We start from the raw sequence: 20,179 nt of genomic DNA on the forward strand, positions 1-20,179 counted from the left end.
TTCTGATACTACTTATATCAGAATGCTGTGAAAATTACATTAGATAACATATGTAGTGTATTTAGCAACTGCTGTACATATTAAATATATAATCAATGTTGACTCTTCTTATTATACTTATTATACTTATTATACTATAACATATCATTACCATTATAAGTAGGAAAAAAAGTAGTTAAAATATAGTTATGTGGGCTCTTCCTACTCTCCCTGGTGGCGCAATGGGTTAAAGTGCAGCGCTATGAAGCTCTCCAAAGCCATTGCACCATGAGTTCAATCCCCAGTCAGGGAGCTGACCCACATGGCGTGGCAGACCTCTCCTGATCCACTTGCTGCTCCCCTTAGTACATCTACCTGTTTTGCTCCCCACTCTGTCTCTGGTGAATCCTCTCACTACCCCACCCCCACACCACTGGTCCATATCCCAGTTCTTGTATGCATAAGTAAATAAATCTTAAAATAAAATAAAATATAGTTTTGTTACTTCAAAGCTACTTTACGGCCCTTCGGTGTTACAAATTCATCAGAAAACCAGTGTTTAGTCCCTATGGTATAAATACAGATAATTTAACATAAAGTTAATAGTTCCCTTATATGCTTTTGGTTTTAAATTTATTTGCATGTAATTTAGATACATCATCTCTAACCTTTTTAACACTCAGGAGGATAAATTTTATTTCTCCTGTTTTGAGATGAAGATAATGTCTCAGAGTAGTCAAACAAATCACTTACCTCATACAGTTATCTGGTCAGCTGGATTTCAAAGTTCACGCACTTTCTACTACATCATGTTACCTCCGTGTTAATCCATGAAAGCTGCTTAAACACACGCAGACAGATTATCTATCAGTTTTTCCTTTCATATCAGATTCCAGGATGGAATAAACAACTCCGGTCAGAGGCTAGGACAAACATTTCCAGACTGTTGGTGGGGCCAAGAGTTGGAGACACTAGACAATGATGGGAACCATGAACCCAAAGTTAGCTGTAGCAAGAATTCAGTTTGGGGTTCCAGCCAATAGGTAATGCCAGGAGTCACACAGGGAACCCTGGCAAGGTCCAAAGTCCAGGCCAGCATCCAGAATCCGAAGGGGTAGGCAAAGCTCAGCAGAAGGCACTTCAGGCTCCTTGTTGCTCCGGATCTCAGGACTTCCTCTGTGGCTCTTGTTAGTGATAAAAACCAGTTAAATGGGAACTTGGAGGCACTGCAGTTGAGGAGGCAGCTAAAAACCCTTGTCTCCAGCACTACAACAGATTATTAGAAAGCAGGACAGGAAGGCCTCTGACAGAAGTTTATGATCAATCAGATGGACATGATCCCAGGAGGCAGATAAACTAGGGGTGAAGTGAATGGATACTTGAGAACCAGGACTCAGGACATCTGGATGAGCTGTCCCAGTGGCATCCCTATCCAGCTGTAAAACTGCATGAAGGGTCCTTCATCATAAAGTGAAGGAATCTGGTCAGATCAGTGGTTTAAGCTGTGTTTCTCAGAACCCTGTAAGTCAAAGGCTCTTCTAGGCAAGTCAGGGGGACAGAGTAGAGGAGAGCAGATAGTTTCTGCCTTTATAGCTATCTCCCTCTTGTCTCTTCTAAGTCTAGCCCTCTGAGATTCCCTCTAATTCTATTGATTTATCTGGGAAAACAACATTTGATAAGTTCCCGATAGGCTCATGGTTCTGCAGAAGTTACTGATGCGGACAAGCCTGAATAAAACAGTTCCAGCATCATGAATTTCAGGTTCTGGCCCAGTGGGGGATGATTCCAGCAATGGAGTCACTCAGAATTCCTCTCAGATTCCAAGATGCACCAAGACCCTAAGCACCCTCCCATAAATCTGAGGACAAGAAAAGAAAGAGGGACAGGAAACATCACCAGTAAGGGGAATCTTTCTTGCCCCAGAGAGATCAACTTACATGTCAGCCAGGAGATGGTAATGTTCTGGTTTATTGCAGATTCTCTGTGCTCAGGCATTTCATGTGGCCAGTTGTGCTTGTGTTTTATGCTCTACTTAAAATCAGGGCACCTGCTCTGCCCTTTGGGAAGTGCTACAAGTCCTCTGCAGTGAATTGCTCAAGGCCTTTTCCTGGAGCCAACGGAGAGGGGAAGTTGAAATCATTGTGTTATAAGTTACAGCACATGCCTACACGCTAGGGTCTAGGGTTATATGAGAGAAGAAAAGTCTTTATGTGTGTCTGGTGTTCTGCCCCTGGCATTTAAAAACATATTTAATATATGTTACAATAGCCTAAGATGCTGCAAAAATACTTTGGAAACTGATATTTTTTTTTAATCTATTTTTATTTTCTTTACAATGGTTGCTTTCTTTTCTCAGGGGTAATCCCCATAGAGTTTCCACCACCAATTCAGAATTCACCAGTGCTTCATCACGTAGCCCCCTGTGCTCTTCCTGCTTTCATTTTGATCCCTTACCCTCCTTGCCCCCCTCCCCCCAAAGAATGTCTTTGTTTTATAGTTTTCTGTTTGTTTTTGTTTGGTTTGGTTGTGGGTTTGTTGTTGTTGCTGTTATTATTTCCCTTTATCCTCTATTTTCCTCCTGTAAGGAGGTATTTTCTTTTTCCTTCTGACTTATTTCATAGAGCATATTCCCTTCAAGCTCCATCCGTGTTGCTGCAAATGACATTTGGAAACTAATATTTTGAATCAAGGCAGAGTATGTCCATATAATAGGCCTAAAGCCACACAAACTTCCCTTGTAATAGTATCCTTTGGGGCTGTTCTCCTCCTCTCATCAATAATTTATCTTGACTCTATCAGTATACTTTTTCTTTACTATCATAAATTTAGTCATTATAATAAGATAATGGGCATTTGGTCTTCTATCTAAATTTCCACATTTCAACTTAAAATATTTGCAAGTATGTATTTTTAAGTTGAGCCTTTAAGCCTGTTTATAGTCTAAGAGAGCTATGCATTATGAAATTTGTTCATTGGGAATTTATATGCCTATTCACTTATAAATATCGGTAATAAATATGTAGTGACATACCTAGAGTTTGCTAAATGGCCAAGTGGATAGTGAGAAAATAACTGTTAATATTAAATAAATTTTTTTTCTTTTTAAAAAGAGGAAAAGATAGAGTAAGAAAATTGCCTTTGCAGTGAAAAATTTAGTAATGAGGGACCTGGTGTGCTAATAAGCCTTACATTTTCCTTCAAGTTCCAGCTTTTCTCAATACCCTAACAAGTAGGTAATTTTGTAATTGTTGAATTAATGGTTGATATAAGAACACTAAAAAAGTAGTAACTAGTAAAACATGGAGACACTGAAGTCATCAACGGGGGAATTTGGGAGCAGGATATTTAGCAAATTTCCTTTTGCGCTTAACAACTACATATTTTGGTTGATTGATTGATCCATATATAAATTCTATTGTATCCCTGGTAACCAGGTCAGCTGTTGTTTCTGCTTAAGGGAGAAAGGCAGAAATGTAAAGCGTGACTGACTTATTAATAAGCAGTGGCAGGGAAAAGAAACTTGCTTCTGGAATAAGTTAAAAAGGGAAGAGCTGGAAAGGACCTTAGATTTCATCAGGTTCAATCTCTGCCAACCATTTCATTTTCTTCTGGCAGAATATCTTTGTTCTTCTAGTTCCTTTCTAGCTTCAGTGGCCTGAACTGACTGAATGCTAGGTAGAGAGCTGTTATTCACCATGTAAAACAAAGCAATGCAATGACTATGACTACAGGCCTGCAGGTGAATTGAGAGAAAATAGTCCTTCCCAGGACATGAGGCAAGGCTGACTGGTTTAACATGTAGAAAAACAATCTACAAGCTACAAGGAGACAAGTTTCCTAGACTAGCTGTTAGCAGCAAATCAGCTTAAGATCACTAGAGTTTCTGAAGCCAGGAAGTGGGATGCATGTTGTTAACCTCTGAGCAGATGTCAGCTGAGCATCTGTAATCTGTGCAGTGGTGAAGGTGAGGTCTCATTCATCAACTGCTCGACAAGGGCTGTCAGCACATCTCTGGGCCTAGATGTTAGAGACATATGAGACAAAAGCATTTCCTGGGGGAATTCTTCAGGAAGAATTCTGCCAATGGAAAGGAATCTTTCGAGTGGCCTGATTTCATTGGAGACAAGTAAACATGCGTATGCACATCCATTTGAATATACAGCTCCCCAATATGCTGCATTTTCATAGAAACAAAGAGAATGGGAGAACAAAAAGCTTCATAAGCATCCTATTACAATTTTTTTCTCTCATTTATATTTAGATGCTGTTCAGCATCATACTGAGAGAGGAAGCAAAGGAGGGTGTTACCCAAATGACAAGCTTTTCAGTGAGAGTGTAGACTGCGGGGATTTGCCAAGGAGTCACAACCCAGTGTCTGTGGAGGTCCACCATGCTGAGAGCCACCCAAATATCTCTAGCCCTTTTATGTTCAATAATGCCAGGGAGTTCCCAGTTATTCCAAGGAGATTCCCTTCAAACTCCTCTGCCACTACCCAGAATGGATCTCTCTTATCTTAACAGACAGGCACAAAACAGCTTTGATTCTCCCTCTGACTGCCAGGGAGATTTAAAGATTTACTTTAAAGATTTATTTATTTATGTATACAGAACTTTAAAGAAATACTTTAAAGATTTATTTATTTATGCATACAGAACTGGGGTACAAGCCAGAGGTTCGGGGCGGTGAGAGGATTTACCAGAGACAGTGAGCAGAACAGGCCAATTAATAAAGTACACTGCTGAGGGGAGAAGCAGGCGGGTCAGAAGAGATCTGTCACGCCATGTGGGTCACCTCCAGGGCAGGGATCAAACTCATGCTGAAGTGGCTTTTGCTTCTTAGTGCTGTGCTTTAACCCGCCTTGCCAGCAGGAAGGGCCTGGATTTTGACTTCTAAGGAAAGAGTGTGATTTTTTTAAAAAATGATTTATTTATTTACGCATACAGTACTGTGGTACAGTAGACCAGAGATGAAGGGGCAGTGAGAGGATTCACCAGAGACAGAATGGGGAGCAGACAGGCAGATCAAAGAAGTACACGTTGAGGGGAGCAGTGGGTGCGACAGGAGAGGTCTGACACTCCATGTGAGTCAGCTCGCTGGCCAGGGATCTGTTGAAGTAGCTGCAGCTAGCTTGATAATGATGTGCTTTAACCCTTCATGCCACTAGGGAGGGCCCCAAGAATGTGATTTTAAATCAGGTTGTCATCATTGCTCTGGTTTACATTTGAGGGTAACATTTGAACAAAGACATGAAGGTATAGGAGGAATGAGTGAGCCATGCAGATATGTGAATTAAAATGATCCAGGCACAGAGAATAGCAGCATCAAAACCTTAAAATGAGTAAGGCCTGTATATAGTAGAGTGGGCAAGGGGAAGAAGTAGGAAATGAGGTTGAGAGACCATAGGGTCCAAATGTGTAAGCTTTATAGAACAGGTCAAGATTTTGTCTTTCCCTCTGATTAAGATGGAGAGTCTGTACAGAGTTTTGAGCAGAGACGTCACATGATTTACTTTGAATGGATTGCTCTGACTGCTCAAGGAAGATCCCGAGTAGAAGCAGGGAGACCAGCCTTTACCGTCATCCATATTGTGAATATAAAGTAAGACTTGCAGCAAGCTGATAGCAGCAGAGCTGGAGAGCAGTAGTTGGATTCTGAGTGTATTTCAAGGATAGCACAATAGGACTTCATACCAGAGTAGATGTGGAGAGTGGGCCAGAGTCAAGGACGATCCCAAGATTTTTTTTTTTTTAAAGATTTATTTATTTGTGCATACAGAACTGGGGTACAGGCCAGAGGCTCAGGGGTGGTGAGAGGTTTCACCAGAGACAGAGTGGGGAACAGAACAGGCAGATCGACAAAATACACTGCTGAGGGGAGCAGCGGGCAGGCCAGGAGAGGTCTGCCGCGCCATGTGGTCACCTCCGGGGCAGGCGGGAATCGAACTCATGTGGAAGCGGCTTTTTAGATTCTCAGTGCTGTGCTTTAACCTGCTGCACCACCAGGGAGGGCCCAATTCCAAGATTTTTAGTCCAAGAAAATAGAGAGATGAAGTTGCCATTATCTGAACTGGGGAAGAATGTGAGAGCAGGTTGAGGTAGAAGAGTAAGAATTAAATTCTGGTTAGATTGTGTCAGAGAGTAGGATATTGGTATTTAAAATTTCTGAAATAAAACCATCCCAAATGACTATAAAACCTAGGGTGTTGCCCTGGGAATTTGTATCTGAAAGTTAAAATAAAGTGAAGTCATTATGATTAAAGTATTTAGAAGTCTAGAGTTCCGAAAGGCTCATGAAATCTCCTAGGATGGTGATCCAGGCAGGAACAGGAGGAGCAGGGCCATAGTACTCGCTCCCTTATGATACAATGTTTGAATGTAAATGGTTAAATGATCACACAAATATATTTTTGAGGTGTGCACAATTTGAGTGGGGTTATTATTTTGAGCCTAATACATTAGAAATAAGATAGCAAAGTAGTCATATTTGCTGAAGCACACCAAATAACATTATGATAGAGCTGTTTGGAATATATCCAGATGGGATAGGTTTATAATCCTATTATAGCAAAGATTTTAAAAAGTGGATTGAAAAAGAAATTCAATATATTTTCACAATTTAAATCTTCATTGATTTATTAAAAAGCTTTGGGAAGATGTTCCTATTTGGTTTTGGGTAGTTTCAAAACTTAATGATACTATCTGTATTGACACACAAGTAGTATCTTAGAAAACATGGCCCTATGGACTTGAAGGGAAGTTTCTTTGAGTCACAGTAAGGTGACTGTATCCTATTCTCAGGCCATGTTTCCAAATTCAATCCTTAAATATCATTAAGGAAAAACAGGATGATCAGTCAGTCTTCATAATTCCAAATATAATAAGCCTCCAAGTTCAAAACCAATATTTGTCAAAGATTTCTAAAACATTGTATTTGTGCACTGAATTCACTAAAGACTATTGAAATGATAATCAAGTATTATACACAGGTTCTGACAAAATAGACAAATATTTAGTTATACGAATCATAACCTTAACTGAGAATAGAAAAATCAAGAAAGCTCTTGTCTTACATTGCCAAGCAGTGAATGAAGAAAAACAAGTAAAATAGCTATATATTCCTTTAAAAAAAATACCACTGTTTTGGCTGCCAGAACCAGTCTCAGGTTTTTATATCTTTATAAATGTAACACAAGAAATCTTGATGGGACTGGCTATTTATAAGTACGATATTTAAATTGTCTTGTTTTATAGAAATTACATGTTTGTGGTGATTAAGATATTCAGCCCATGTAGGCTTCATCTTTTAGTTCAACAGAAAAATATAATGACATTGGTTTTTAAATTCCTATCAAAGTAATAAAATATTCCTCAGACAGGATTCACCTACTGAATTGAGATGAATCATCTTTCAGTGACTTTGCAGGTGCTAAGTTGACCAAACAAATGGGTAAATCATCTTCTATTCATTTTTTCCTCTGAGGAATATTTTCAGTAAAATTGTATAGGAAAAAATTCAAAACAAACATAGAGAAGTCCATAATATGTCCATGTGAAAATATGTCCATGAATTTGAATCAACGCCTGAGATGTGAATAGCCTATATAATGTATATTTTTGTCAAAAATTGAGTTTCTCCTAACCAAATCTAGAAGGGGAGAAAATTTTAAATCACAATACTGGTTACATGAAAGAAGTTGTACAATGACATTCAAATAAAAAAACTAAAGGAGATAATTCTCCATAAGTTGGCAGTTTGAAGACATGGTAACAGAGGCAAACCTGAATGAAGAAATGGATAGGTAGGCAGGTCTAGACCTTCTATCTCCTTCTTGGAGATAGGAGTCTTCAGGTAATCAAGAGGAAATTGTTCTTTGTACATGTAATTCTTTTGCTAAGTGATGAAGGTGGTATCAATATGTTAAGATTAGCCTTCAAGTAATACATAAGCTATATTAGGCTAGGGCGATAAGGTGTTAGAGAGAGCTGAAAGTTACACCACAAATCTAAAAATTAACATTTTTGAATCACCATAGAGTTATCAAAGAGTTTTGTTTGACAGCTCATTTGGCCTTCACACTACCCTGTGGGTAGATGGAGAAGACTGTCTGCATGTTTCAGGAATTAGTGGCAGCACTAGGACCCCCCTCCACACCTGACTCCAGTCCCATCACTTCTATGACTTAATTGACTCCCAGATAAATGTAGCAGCAGAAACCAAGAGAAACGGACAGCCGAAGAGTTATTTTGAAATAACAAATGAAAAAACAATTGGGTATAGGTGGGGGGTGGGAGGGAAGCAGGATAAGGAAAAAATGATGAAATTATTTTTCATGGTGAAATTATTTTTCATTATTTTTCACCAGCTCATGTTGGCAACATGCTTACTTATGTGCCAGGCCCTGCACCCCTCACGTTGCTATACAGCCTCTGATGAAGGTGGCTGGAGAATTATTATTATCGTCATTTTAAAAGAGAATCCATGAAAGTTGTTCTGACTTCTAGAGGAAGAAAAAAAGAAATCAAGGTTTTTGCTCTGAGACAAGGAAAAGCTCAACAGGGTTCATTGGTCTATGGTAACTGTACTTGGGACTTGAGTCCTGGGAAGATAGCTTGGTGTTCCATGCACATGCATGCAGTTATATGCCCACTCAAAGTATTCACACAGGTCTGATGGTGGTTATGTTGGCAAATCCAGCACCATCAAACCTCCTCAGCGCCTTATCTGCCATTGAAATAGGCTGCACTAAGCAGATGGTTTTGTATTGGCTCTGGCCTGTATGGCGATCAGTCAGGTAATAACAGTCACAAAGATAAGAAAGCTTTCCTCCTAGTTATTATTTGAAAATAAAAGTATAACTGTAATTATTAAATGACTATTAGTATAAATATTGCATTTGTGTAGAATACACTACGTAGACTGAAAGTCTTAAATACAGTTACATTCCTTCTTAATTACTATTTATCTTTACTTCTAAATTATCATGAGACACTGTCCACTGTAAGCTTGATTTTCCCCTGTGCTAACCAGGCACATAATTCAACTTTGTCCTGAGTGTCTTGGTGCCAACTGTTTCTCAGAAGCTCTAGCTACACCTTCTCTAATCTTCAAAGTAATCTGTAACATAATTTAAAACTACTAAAGAAAAGAACCTTCCCAAAATGCAGGCTTGCAATCCCTGCTTTTTCTCTTTTGGCCAAATAAAGAGAGGGAAACAATTTCTATATCAAATAAATAGGTTTGAAAAAAGCCCCAAATGTTTTCCCCAATAATAGTTTACCTTAAAACTCATTTCTAAAAGCTCTGAACTGTATCTCTTGAGGTGTCTACCTGCTGGTTATTTACTCACTAGGTTGCACTGAGCAATCTCTTAGCAATCACAAACTTCATGGAAAATTTCTAACTCTTCTCTGATATCACTTATTTTTACAAAGTCAGACTTCTTTTAAAAGACTTAGAATTTACAAGCAGAAAGTGCCAGTTCTTTTTGAACAATAAATGTGAACACTGTTAACAGGCCTGTGAAGTGATTTCTTCCCAGGAGCCCTTGACTCAGGCTGCTGGAGAGTACGATGGTGGGGAAGCCATGCCCACTCCTGGTGAAGGGGCCGTGCTTTTAAGTGTCTCTCTTCCTGATTCCTCTAGAATTGTGAAGATGTCCAGTCCCAATCTGAATATTGTGACCTTACTGGGCAGTTGTCTGACTTACACCAGTGCTTACCTCTTTGGGATTCAAGATCAAGATGCTTTAGTGGGAAATTCAATGGAAGCTCTCATCCAGGTAGGTGAAGGATTAACATTTTGTTTTGAGTATAACACCAGAGCTTTGATAATTTTCCCCATCAGCTGGCTGCTGTCAGTGCTGATTACCTTTCTTTCTCCTGGATGGGACACTCTCAGAAGCCAGCCCTCCAGGGCCTAGTCAGTGTAGTCTGCCTTCTGGCCCCTACCCTCTGGGGTCTAAGGCTTTGCAGACAGAAAGAATGGAGAATGAACAAAGGTGCCTCTCCTGACTCCTGCATCTGTCCCTCCCCACCCATAGATAAGACTGTCCTTGCTGTGCATTGGAACCTCCCTTGTGTTTGGCCCCATTCTGGGGAAGAGCTGGCGACTCTACAAGGTGTTCACCCAGAGGGTCCCGGACAAAAGAGTGGTGAGTAGGCAGCACATACTGTTTGATGGTAGATGGCAGCTTCATTGCTGATCAAAAGCTTCTCTAAATGGGTCTCTTACGACCATCTGAATTTCCTACTCCTTATTTCAAATGTTGTGCGGTTGTGTGACCTCTTGAGTGCCCCACCTTGGTAAATCTTTGAACAGAGCTTAGTCTTCCTGTGTGCCCCAGGCCATGGTACTGCTCTGGGGACATGTCAGCTGGCCAGGATCTGGCAGTGTTGTGGAGAGACCTTGCCCAGAAAGAGCTGAAAGTGTAGGGTGGGACAGTGCTAACAGAAAAGCTGTAGTAAGTCAGCATTATTATTCCCCCGTTTGAGCCTGATTCTTTGCCCTTAGAAGGCCATTCTCTGCAGTGAGAAGGATGGGCCTTTTTGGCAGATAGAATCAACCCTAGAAGCTGCAGGGCATTGAGTTTATCAACATGCCCCTGATATCAGGTGTCATATTAGCTACATTCCCCTTTTTTATCAGGTTCTTAGTGGACCTGCCCAAATCTCAAATCCTGATATCAAACTTGTTGTCTAGAAGTCCTGCCCAGAAACAATATGTTATTCAGTTGGAATTTACATCTCTGAAATGATGAGATTATTTTTAAAAGTAAACATCATTGTATCTTCAATGAATATTTATCAAAAGCTCAGCTGTGAGTAAACATACATATGAAAAAGATTGCTTAGAAGACAATAAATTCCTGCATCTCTCTTGAACACTGATTCCTTTACTAAAAATAGTTATATGAGGTATAATTGGCACGAGACAAACTGCACATATTTAAAGTGTATAATGTTCTTAAGGGATGTTGTTCTATAGTTTTTCTTTCTTGTAAAATCTTGTTCTCATGCTGACCTCAGGGTAATTCTGTTTTTATATAATGAATTGGGATATATCCCTTCTTCAGTTTCTATAAGAATTTGTATATGTATGATTGAAACTTACATAGTATAAATATCTATAATAATATGATTATACTTCTCCCCTTTCCAATTTTTGTGTAATCATTTTTACTTTTACATATTTTATAAACTCTACACTATTGCTATTTTTTGTTTGCTATTTTAAAAAATATTGAAAAAACAAAAATAGTGGTTTTTTTTTTATGCAATTAGCATTTCCAGAACTCTTAATTTCCTTGTACTGGTCTATGTTTTCAATGGACATCATTTTCCTTTTGTCTGAAGGATAACCAACATATTTTGTATGCAGTGTGTGCTGATGCTGAATTCTTTCAACTTTATCTAAAAGTTTATTTTGCCTTTGATTTTTTGAAAGGTATCTTTACTGGGTATGGAATTCTAAATTAAATGTTATCTTTTTTTTTTAATTTTAGTATTTTGAAGATTTTCCTCTCCTGGAAAATCTTGGTCTTGTGCCCAATATCCTCCTTATCTTTGTTCCTTTTTTTTTTTTTTTTCTGATTGCTTCAAATATTTTCCTCTTTTTACTGTTTTTTCAGCAGTTTAAATAAGGAACTGATTTATTTGTATATCAAAAACACCACATGTCATGTTATTGGTTATGCTTCTTTCTTTTCATTAGTTGACAAAAACTTAGATTCACATTTCTACCCCATTCATGAATGCTACATACTTTCCTTACCCAAGACGTCATAATTCTCTTTATTTTCTCTTTTCACTGATAAGTTTCAATATTTCATTCTTTCACAGTCCATATATCTTCTTAATTTTATTTTTGTCATTACACTCTCCTTCAATTAAGTCAGATGGTTCCTGGATGTATAGCGAAAATACCTTCTCCACCACTATTATGTCTCAATTTCACCCTCCAGATTAGTGGTTGTTAAACAGTTTTATGTGAAAACTTCCACACCTTTCTAAGTGCTTATATAAGCACACATAGAAACAATGGTGTTTTTATTTTATAGACCCCTATGTCCTCTGTGGGAAAACACAGGATAAGAAAAGATAACAAATGACAGTATTTTGTCGCGATGCTGATATGGACATAGGAATCACTGCACACAAGTAGTCTCTGTTTTGACATTGGTGGCTGGGTTGGAAACTCCTTGCCAGGATTAACCCTGTAGTGGCCAGTTAAGAACACATGGGTTACTCTACTCCTTGTTCCATATAACCAGTTAGTTAAGGGCAATGATGGTCTTGACTTTTTTTGCAGATAATCAAAGACCTGCAGCTCCTTGGGCTGGTGGCAACCCTGGTGATAGCTGATGTGATCCTGCTCGTGACATGGGTGCTGACTGACCCCATCCAGTGCCTCCAGATGCTTGGTGTCAGTATGACGGTGAGGGGCCCAACCCCTGGAGAACCTAATTCTGGAGCTGGTTTCTATGGGCAGACAGGGGTCATTCAATTCTCCTAGAGGCAGCAACTGTGTGTGGTCATCTTACAACTAAGAAGATAAATCCCCCAAAGAGGAGAAAGACTTAGGAACTAGGGCTGTTGTGAACACCGGGCCCTCGTCTTCAGGGGCTACCATTGCTACTGCTTCTTCTGCCCTGCTGTCTTCCCATAGCATCATCTTCTGAGATATCAGTACACTTGGAAGCTACCTAGCATTATGTCTGCCCCTACATTATCATTAATGAGAACTTTCAGCTACAGGAAGTTGCCTTCCCCTAATGTTGAGCAGTAAAGGTAATATTATGAGATATTTTTGGAGTCAGTCAACTCTGGTTCAAATCCCAGCTCTTTGGAAAAGTCATTTAACCTAAGTCTCTATTTTCTCATAGGTAAAATGAAGTAATAATACTACCTATTTCTTAGGGCTCTGGTGAAGGTTATGTGAAACAATACAGGTAAAGGACTCAAGTATGCCCAATACATATTGTTTAATTAATAGGAAGTATTCTATGTCTCCTGCCTCACAGGACTGAAGAATAGACCAGAATCTTGATTAGATTTAATATTTAAGGTTTCTGCTACTAACAAATAGCAAGTACATAGCGTGAAAAAATTTTCAATTTTGTTGATGCACTGATTTGAATCATTATGGCATCAAAGCACATAAGGGAGGGGTAAACCCTTCTGTCACTAAGTATGCATTTGTCAGCCCGTTTGTATCTTTTCCTTCAACTCATAATCTCACCTTGTCCTCCAACTCTAATGGAATCACTTAAATTTTATAGTATTAAGGGATTTCCTCAAAAAAGCTCCAGTGTGTATTCCTGATAATTGTGGATGCCCTCAGTCCTGGCTCTGTGTCCCCCCAGGTGACAAGGAGAGATGTGTTCTGCTCGCTGACCAGCACGCACTTCTGTGCTTCCCGGTACTCTGATGTCTGGATTACTCTCATTCTGGCATGCAAGGTGGGTGACCATATCTTCCTTAGGATACAGTCTGTCACCAGCAAACGAATATGAAAAGGGGATTATAGTTACGAATGAGATGACTTCTACAAGAATATTGAAATCAGAGGAGACCTCTGTTGATGTGAAGTCTCAAAGCCACAGCTACTGTTATTTCTCTCCTTTTTACTTTCTGTTGGGGGGCCAACGTTTTGCAGTCCTCCCCCAAATCGTAGAGAATTCACCTACCACTCTATCATTTTCTAGTCTGTTTTGTTTGTTCTCTTAGATGCTTTTCTTATTCCTCTTGTCTCTTTCTTTAATATTTTGATCAAGGTATCCTGCTCACATCCACCCACCTAACCTTACTTGAGTTGAAAACAGGGCTGACCCTAAGCCTGATGGCACATCCTTGTGCCCTTCAGGTGGTGCCAGCTGCCTCAACGTGGCTCCTGCACTCCCCTGAGTCTCCTATCCCCAACACCCATTGTTCCTGTTAGATAGCAAAAGCTAGACATTAGGTCTTGAAGGTGTTGACCTAGTCAGGGCACTAGAGGTGGTGAGACAGCTATCCTACTAAGCTGGTTTTCAATTGGGAATGACAGAGATTTTGCTCTGAGGGGTGTAGAGCAGACCTATTTCAATAGGCAGGGGCACCTGTTGACTGGCAGGATAGAGAAAGGGTGATTGCAGGTGAGAAAGGGTGGGTATGAAACTCAGTATTCTTCAACAGTAGACTCTACTCCCTTCACTGCTAGGAATGCGGTCAAGCGGTGTTTCTGAGAGATAAGCTTGGGGATGAGAGACTGAGGACAGGGAAATGTTGCTCTTTAACTATGTGCATGTGTTCTTTGATAGAAGTACTTTTAAGAGAAAATGCTAGGAAGCAAACAGCTCTTGAGTTCTAATTTCTTGCTAATGCTTAAGAAAATGAGCTGCATCATATGACTAAACAGCACTTGAATTCTGACTCAGCAGCTTCCTTGCTGACCCTGTACCTCATTTAACCTTTCTGAGCTCATTTCCCTCATCTGCAAACTGGGGATGATGATAACAGCATCTCAGAACTGTTCTGAGAGTAAATGCACATTAAGAGTTTTCCGCTACTCCTCACCATTGTAAGAGTTTAAAAATGTAGATGTCATTAATCTCTTGCTGCCTCCAGACAATTCTGAAAAACACAGTGCCTCTTTCGTTGCCTGAGCGCCTGTAGAAAAATAATTTCTCACTCCCAGAACAGAAGCTTAGCACTTCCCGCATAATAACTTGCCTTATAACTCAACTTGAGTTATTTGCCCCATTTCATTTCTCTAGTATCTTTCTCTCAGACAGTAAGAAAGAAAATAAAAGGGGGAAAGAGTGCTGAGCAAGAGGAAACTGACTAATCTAGACCTGTATGGCCTCACTAGCCAATGAGCAGAATGATCCAAATCTGCAGGACCCCAAACCTGAACCTGTTAACTGCCTCAGATCCCACACTTCTAAGCTACAAAAGTGAAGCATGTGCAGGTATCAGGTAGAGCTCACTCAAACGCAAGTCAAGAATATACAGAGGCTTTATTCATGCCGAGTCACCTTTTACAAGAATTTTAATGAGATTAACACATTTAGTGGAATCATATTTGAACATTTCAAAAATCACAGAATCCATTTCATTTGCCTAATTCAACTTCAGCACATACCCAAAATTACCCAAGAATCAGGCCCTGCTCGTCTCCTGACTTGTATGTCTTCTAATCATTGAAGATCTGTTTAAATGCAGCTCCTTTTAGGAGACACAGCACTTTAAGATGCTGTGAGTCATTTCTGCATATTACAAACGAGATCCCTGGTAGTAATTTTATATTCACGGGAAAGAAGAAAGAATAGGGGCCTGGGTTCCTAGTGGGGGGGGGGGCAGGGAATGTCACAAAGTGGGTGAAGGGGATAGATGGAGCCTGTGCTGCCCGCGCCTGCCCCCACAGTCTTGCCTAGGTCCCAGCCTGCCTTTGTTCTCTTCTTTTTCCATTTCCCATAAACACCCACTGGCACAGAGCCGCTGCTAGCCTATAGAGATCCTTTGTGTAATTAGAAAAAGGCATCCCTTCTAGGCAGATGCAATCTTGCAGGTGCAGGGCTTGGAAAGCAGATGGTGCCTTTGGGAAAATTAGAAAAAAGAGCCCCTTCCTCAGGGCACTGCCCTGACATGGCACCTGGCATGACAAGAGACCACAGAGCTGTTGCGGCTTCCACATGCCCCTCAGTTTCATGCCGTGTGAAACCGCACAGTGGATGTGGTAGCCCTTACCACCAGCTCACTTTGTGCCCACAAGCTTTTCCATAGGACTCTACCCTTCCATACCAGCTGTCCTGTGCTTGTCCTGGCAGACAAGCCAGTAGCTAAGTTGCAGAACTCCTATAAACTAGTTCTCAATAAAGGAGAAGAAAGCAGTTTTATTAAGCAGTTACCAGGCATTAGGGGCCACCTTAAACATCTTCCCATGAACTCTCCTAGTCAATCCTCGTGGCACCCTTTTAATGTCAGTATCACTACCCTTATTTTACAGATGAGGAAATTGGTCCCAGCTCTGCTACTCTTCGAGGCATAACAAGCCTATAATGCCACTTCTCTGAGTCTCTGGTTCTCCTCTCCCCCTCCAGGGCCTGCTGCTGCTGTACGGTGCCTACCTGGCGGGCCTGACTGACCACGTTAGCTCTCCTCCTGTGAATCAATCTCTAACCACCATGGTTGGGGTCAACCTTGTGGTGCTGGCTGCAGGGCTTCTTTTTGTGGTCACCAGATACTTGCACTCCTGGCCCAACCTGGTTTTTGCACTCACATCTGGAGGTATCTTTGTTTGCACAACCACAGTCAATTGTTTCATCTTCATCCCCCAGGTAAGCTCCAGGGCAAATTTAGCAAGGCCAGTCCTCTGTCCTACGAGTCTTCATCAGGTTTGATAAGTTGCTAACTATTTTCCACTGAGACTTTTGGGTACTACTTATTGGAGAGTCAGAGGAACTTGTGGTTCTTAGTGAACTGACTGTTCTCTCTTTGCTCTCCTGGGTAAGCACAACTCTACCCTGCTCCCAAGCAGCCAGGAAAGCAGCCCATGTCTAGCCCTGCTGAGCTGCCTTGCCTAACTGCCTGTTCATCCAGCTTCCAGTTGGATTCATTCATGCCATCTTCCACCCCTCTCTCCCCCCAGCCTTCCTGACAATGTCATTTCTCTCACTATCCTGGGAGTAAGACACCCTATTTGGGATTACATGTTCACTGGGGAATAACTCATTTGGAACTTTATGTAACTCAAATGTTTTTTCCGTTCTTATCATCAGAGGAATATATAGAACATTCCTCTTCTTGTTACAAGAAGAAATTAAAATTAAATAAAAATGTGTTCATATTATGGGAATTAAGAGAAAGCAAATGTGGGAGGGCAACAGACACAGAAATATCCAGCTAGTAAAGGGAAGTCAGAGGGAAGGCAAAGGAATGCATAGGCTCTGAAAGAAAAGTGATGTTAAATTTTTCACGTTATGCCCAGGGGTTACCACTGAGCCACGTACGTTCAGGTTATTGAACTTGGCATTAGACACTTTCTATTTCCTTTTTCATTCCCTTTTTCTTGCCTGTGAAGCCTCCCTCACCCCACTACTCTCTCAAGACCCCATCCTGATTCCCATTGTAGTTTTCAGTTGACTATGAATGAGCTCTTCACAAGGGAGCTCATTGGGGTTGTAGTGTCTTGCATGCAATCTGAGAGGGTGGTGAGATGCAGGCAAGTCCCTTTACTCATCTTCCTTTTCTCAAATTCTCATTAAAATACTCAACAGAATAAGCAAATATGGAAAAATCTGTAGCAGCAGCACAAACACTAAGAATGGGTATCACATCTGTGGTAGAAAATAGAAGAATTTGTTCTGAATCTTAATGTTCTAAGACAGGGTTGAAGGAAGCCATTAAGAGCTTGGGCTCATTTTCTGGATGCAGAATGTAAAAATGTAAAAATACAAATGCTCTTCCTCCCCGGGAGATGGGAGAAAAGGAGTGGAGAGTGGGGGTGGCCTTTTGGGATGCCCACTCCTTCGGCCCTGTGACCAACATTGTTGATTGGTAACCCATCCTTGTTGATTGGTAACCCATCCTTCCCGACTTATCTCACTATAGGCTAAAAGAATTAAACACTTTTTTGTCAACCTCCCTTATAACTAGTGATACCCATGTGACAAAGTTTTGAACATAAAAGGTTCTCTGGAAGGCTTATGACAAAGATTTTACTTTCTTAAAAAGCTGTGTGACCAGCATTGCCTTTTCTACCTTCTTCTTACCTTGACTGTCATACCTGGAGCTATGGCCTCTTGTGACTAAGAGAATGTATTTATTACACTATATATACCATACAATATGAAACTATATCTCTTCTCATGTAAGACTATAAATTCAGGGAGAAATATGAAAAAATTCTGTAGTTCCTAGGACAAGAACCACAAATTTCTTAAGATTTGGAGAAGATACTTTTCACTGATACAAAATAGAAATTTTTAAAAGACCTCTGATTTGTCTCATCAGTAGGCTTCAGAAGAAATCATCATGAAAAGAACATACTCTTAGATCATGAAATATTGAATAAAGATGAAAATATTTGTTAAATTTAAAACTTCAATGGAAACAGTGAATAAGCAATCAGACATGACAAAATATTGTACTAATTTAAGGAAACATAAAACAAGAAGACAAAAAATGAGAGCCTACCTAAGAAAATATGGAGGACATATCAAGCTGTGCAATTTAGAGCTAATAGAAAAATAAAATAATTTGGGGCAGAAGTAATCATCAAAGAACTTGCCTAGGAGAGCCTTACTAATCTAAATCAAGGCCTTCATCTATCTGAGGGCTGAGTGAACCAGCAACCGCCATGATGTGACTCCACTCTCCGTACTTGATTCTGTCCTTTTCAGGTCTTAAGCCTCAGAATCAAAACTTCCACTCCCCATCCCATGGAGTTTGACTCCTCAGCAGCATAGTAGTGATTCCTAGCTATATATCTATCTATCGATATAAAAATGCAGAATGAAGTTTAGCTTAAAATATGACATCCAGATTTGAAGTCAACAAGGAGCAAGTTCTGTTGAAGTGGGAGCAGGAATGGGTTACTACAGGAAGTTGGAACTGAGCATGGACAGTGTTGGCCCTTCTCTTTCTTTCTCCCTATCTTACTTCCTCTTTTCCTCCTAGTTGTCTTGAACTCACTTTCTCTTACTATATCTTTCCTTTTCTATTTTATTTACCATGAATTTCCAGCCCCTGAATTTATCATGATATAAAAATAAAAAAGATATTTTATAGTCAGTGTATTTTAGTTTTAGAAGGAATATTCTTTCTCAAAATATAAAAGTAACTAAGGTTTGTCAGTTTTTTGTGTGCCCCTGAGTTGGTTTCCCTCCAATTCAGTAGCAGCCTCTGCTAAAGACTCTTTGTGAGTGTGCCTGTATTCCTAGCAGAGGAGGACAGCTGAGTAAACTTGGAAAAGGGTATATGAGGCGGTAGGGAGGTGGGCTTCCTTCTTGCCACTGAGCTTTCATAAAGGATACAGATCTGAGGGGTTTGTGAAAGCAGAGGCACAGATACCTCAAGGACAGCTAGGCGGCGCTAGAGAACTGGTTGAAAGAGGTGACATACTAAAGAGACTGGTGGACCAAGTAGCATTCTTCACAGGTCCTCAAAAAATACCTACGTATTTATGCCAAACTCAAGGTCAACCCCAGCAATGAGCCAGTCTCTTCTGTGACCTGAATGTGACCCATTCCTACATATTCCCTATGTCCACCTCTGAGAAACAGGTGGATCTTCAGGAACATTCCCTAACTCCCAGTGTTTCATCTGTTCCTTCCTCCCTGAAGGTACAGGAGGCTTTCCACTCTTTCATATAGTTCTATGTCCCAGAACCCTGAATAGATAGAGGAACTTTTTAAAGGGAAGCTTCCTTCATTTGTTCATGCACCCACTCACCCATCTATGAATCAGTGGGAACATGCAGTTAAACACATGGCCACCTCTTGGTCAAGTTGGGAGCAGACAAGTAAAGAGTTACAACACATGTTAAGTGTTTGAGGAAGTCCTGTCAAACATTGCTGCAATCTGTCTTGTGACTTGGTGACACCACCTCAGAAAATGGGGCGTTTGGGGCCAATCTTAAAGAGGAGTAGCAAGTCCAATGAGCAGGTAGGGGAATCCATGACAAGAGGCACAGAGACATGAAAGAGAACAGGGTATGTTCAGAGCATCACAGGTCTTGGCAAGTTTCAAAACACAAATTGAAACAAAAGGAGAGGAAGCAGGAGGAAAGAGGGACACATGAGTGAATTTCAGAAGATCCCCATATACCTGTTAAAGACTTGAAACTTAATCCCACCATATTAGTTTTCCATTGCAACTGTAACAAGTTGCCACCAGTGAGTGACTCAAAACCATACTAGTTATCATCTAGTTCTGGAGGTCAGAACCCTGACATGAGTTTTATTTGGCTAAAATCAGGAGATTAGTAGGTCTGCATTCCTTTCAGGGATCTAGACAAGAATCCACTTCCAAGTCTTTCCCAGCTTCCTGAAGCCAATTCCATTCTTGAACTACCAACTTGTTCCTCCATCTTTAGAGATAGCATTGCGGCACCTTGGATTTCTCTCTTTCTATGATTACATCTCTTTTTCTGACTCTGACCCTCCTGCCTTCCTCCTGAAAGGACTTTTAGTACTACACTGGACCCACCTGGAACACCCCCAAT

At 40.4% G+C, this 20,179-nt stretch overlaps 1 protein-coding gene across 2 annotated transcripts in view; it reads left to right on the forward strand.

Annotated features, from left to right (window-relative positions):
* GPR156 (G protein-coupled receptor 156) overlaps positions 1 to 20,179 on the forward strand; it is a 75,554-nt gene that overhangs the window by 46,492 nt on the left and 8,883 nt on the right. For both annotated transcript variants that reach the window (XM_004675183.2, XM_012734270.1), the window contains exons 5-9: positions 9,623 to 9,758; positions 10,020 to 10,130; positions 12,287 to 12,412; positions 13,341 to 13,436; positions 16,056 to 16,292. In XM_004675183.2, coding sequence (XP_004675240.1) covers positions 9,623 to 9,758; positions 10,020 to 10,130; positions 12,287 to 12,412; positions 13,341 to 13,436; positions 16,056 to 16,292 — 706 coding nt within the window. The remainder of the gene's footprint in view (positions 1 to 9,622; positions 9,759 to 10,019; positions 10,131 to 12,286; positions 12,413 to 13,340; positions 13,437 to 16,055; positions 16,293 to 20,179) is intronic.

Source organism: Condylura cristata, unplaced genomic scaffold (assembly GCF_000260355.1).
Source record: "Condylura cristata isolate star-nosed mole 26May11 unplaced genomic scaffold, ConCri1.0 scaffold00003, whole genome shotgun sequence".
NCBI lineage: Eukaryota > Metazoa > Chordata > Mammalia > Eulipotyphla > Talpidae > Condylura > Condylura cristata.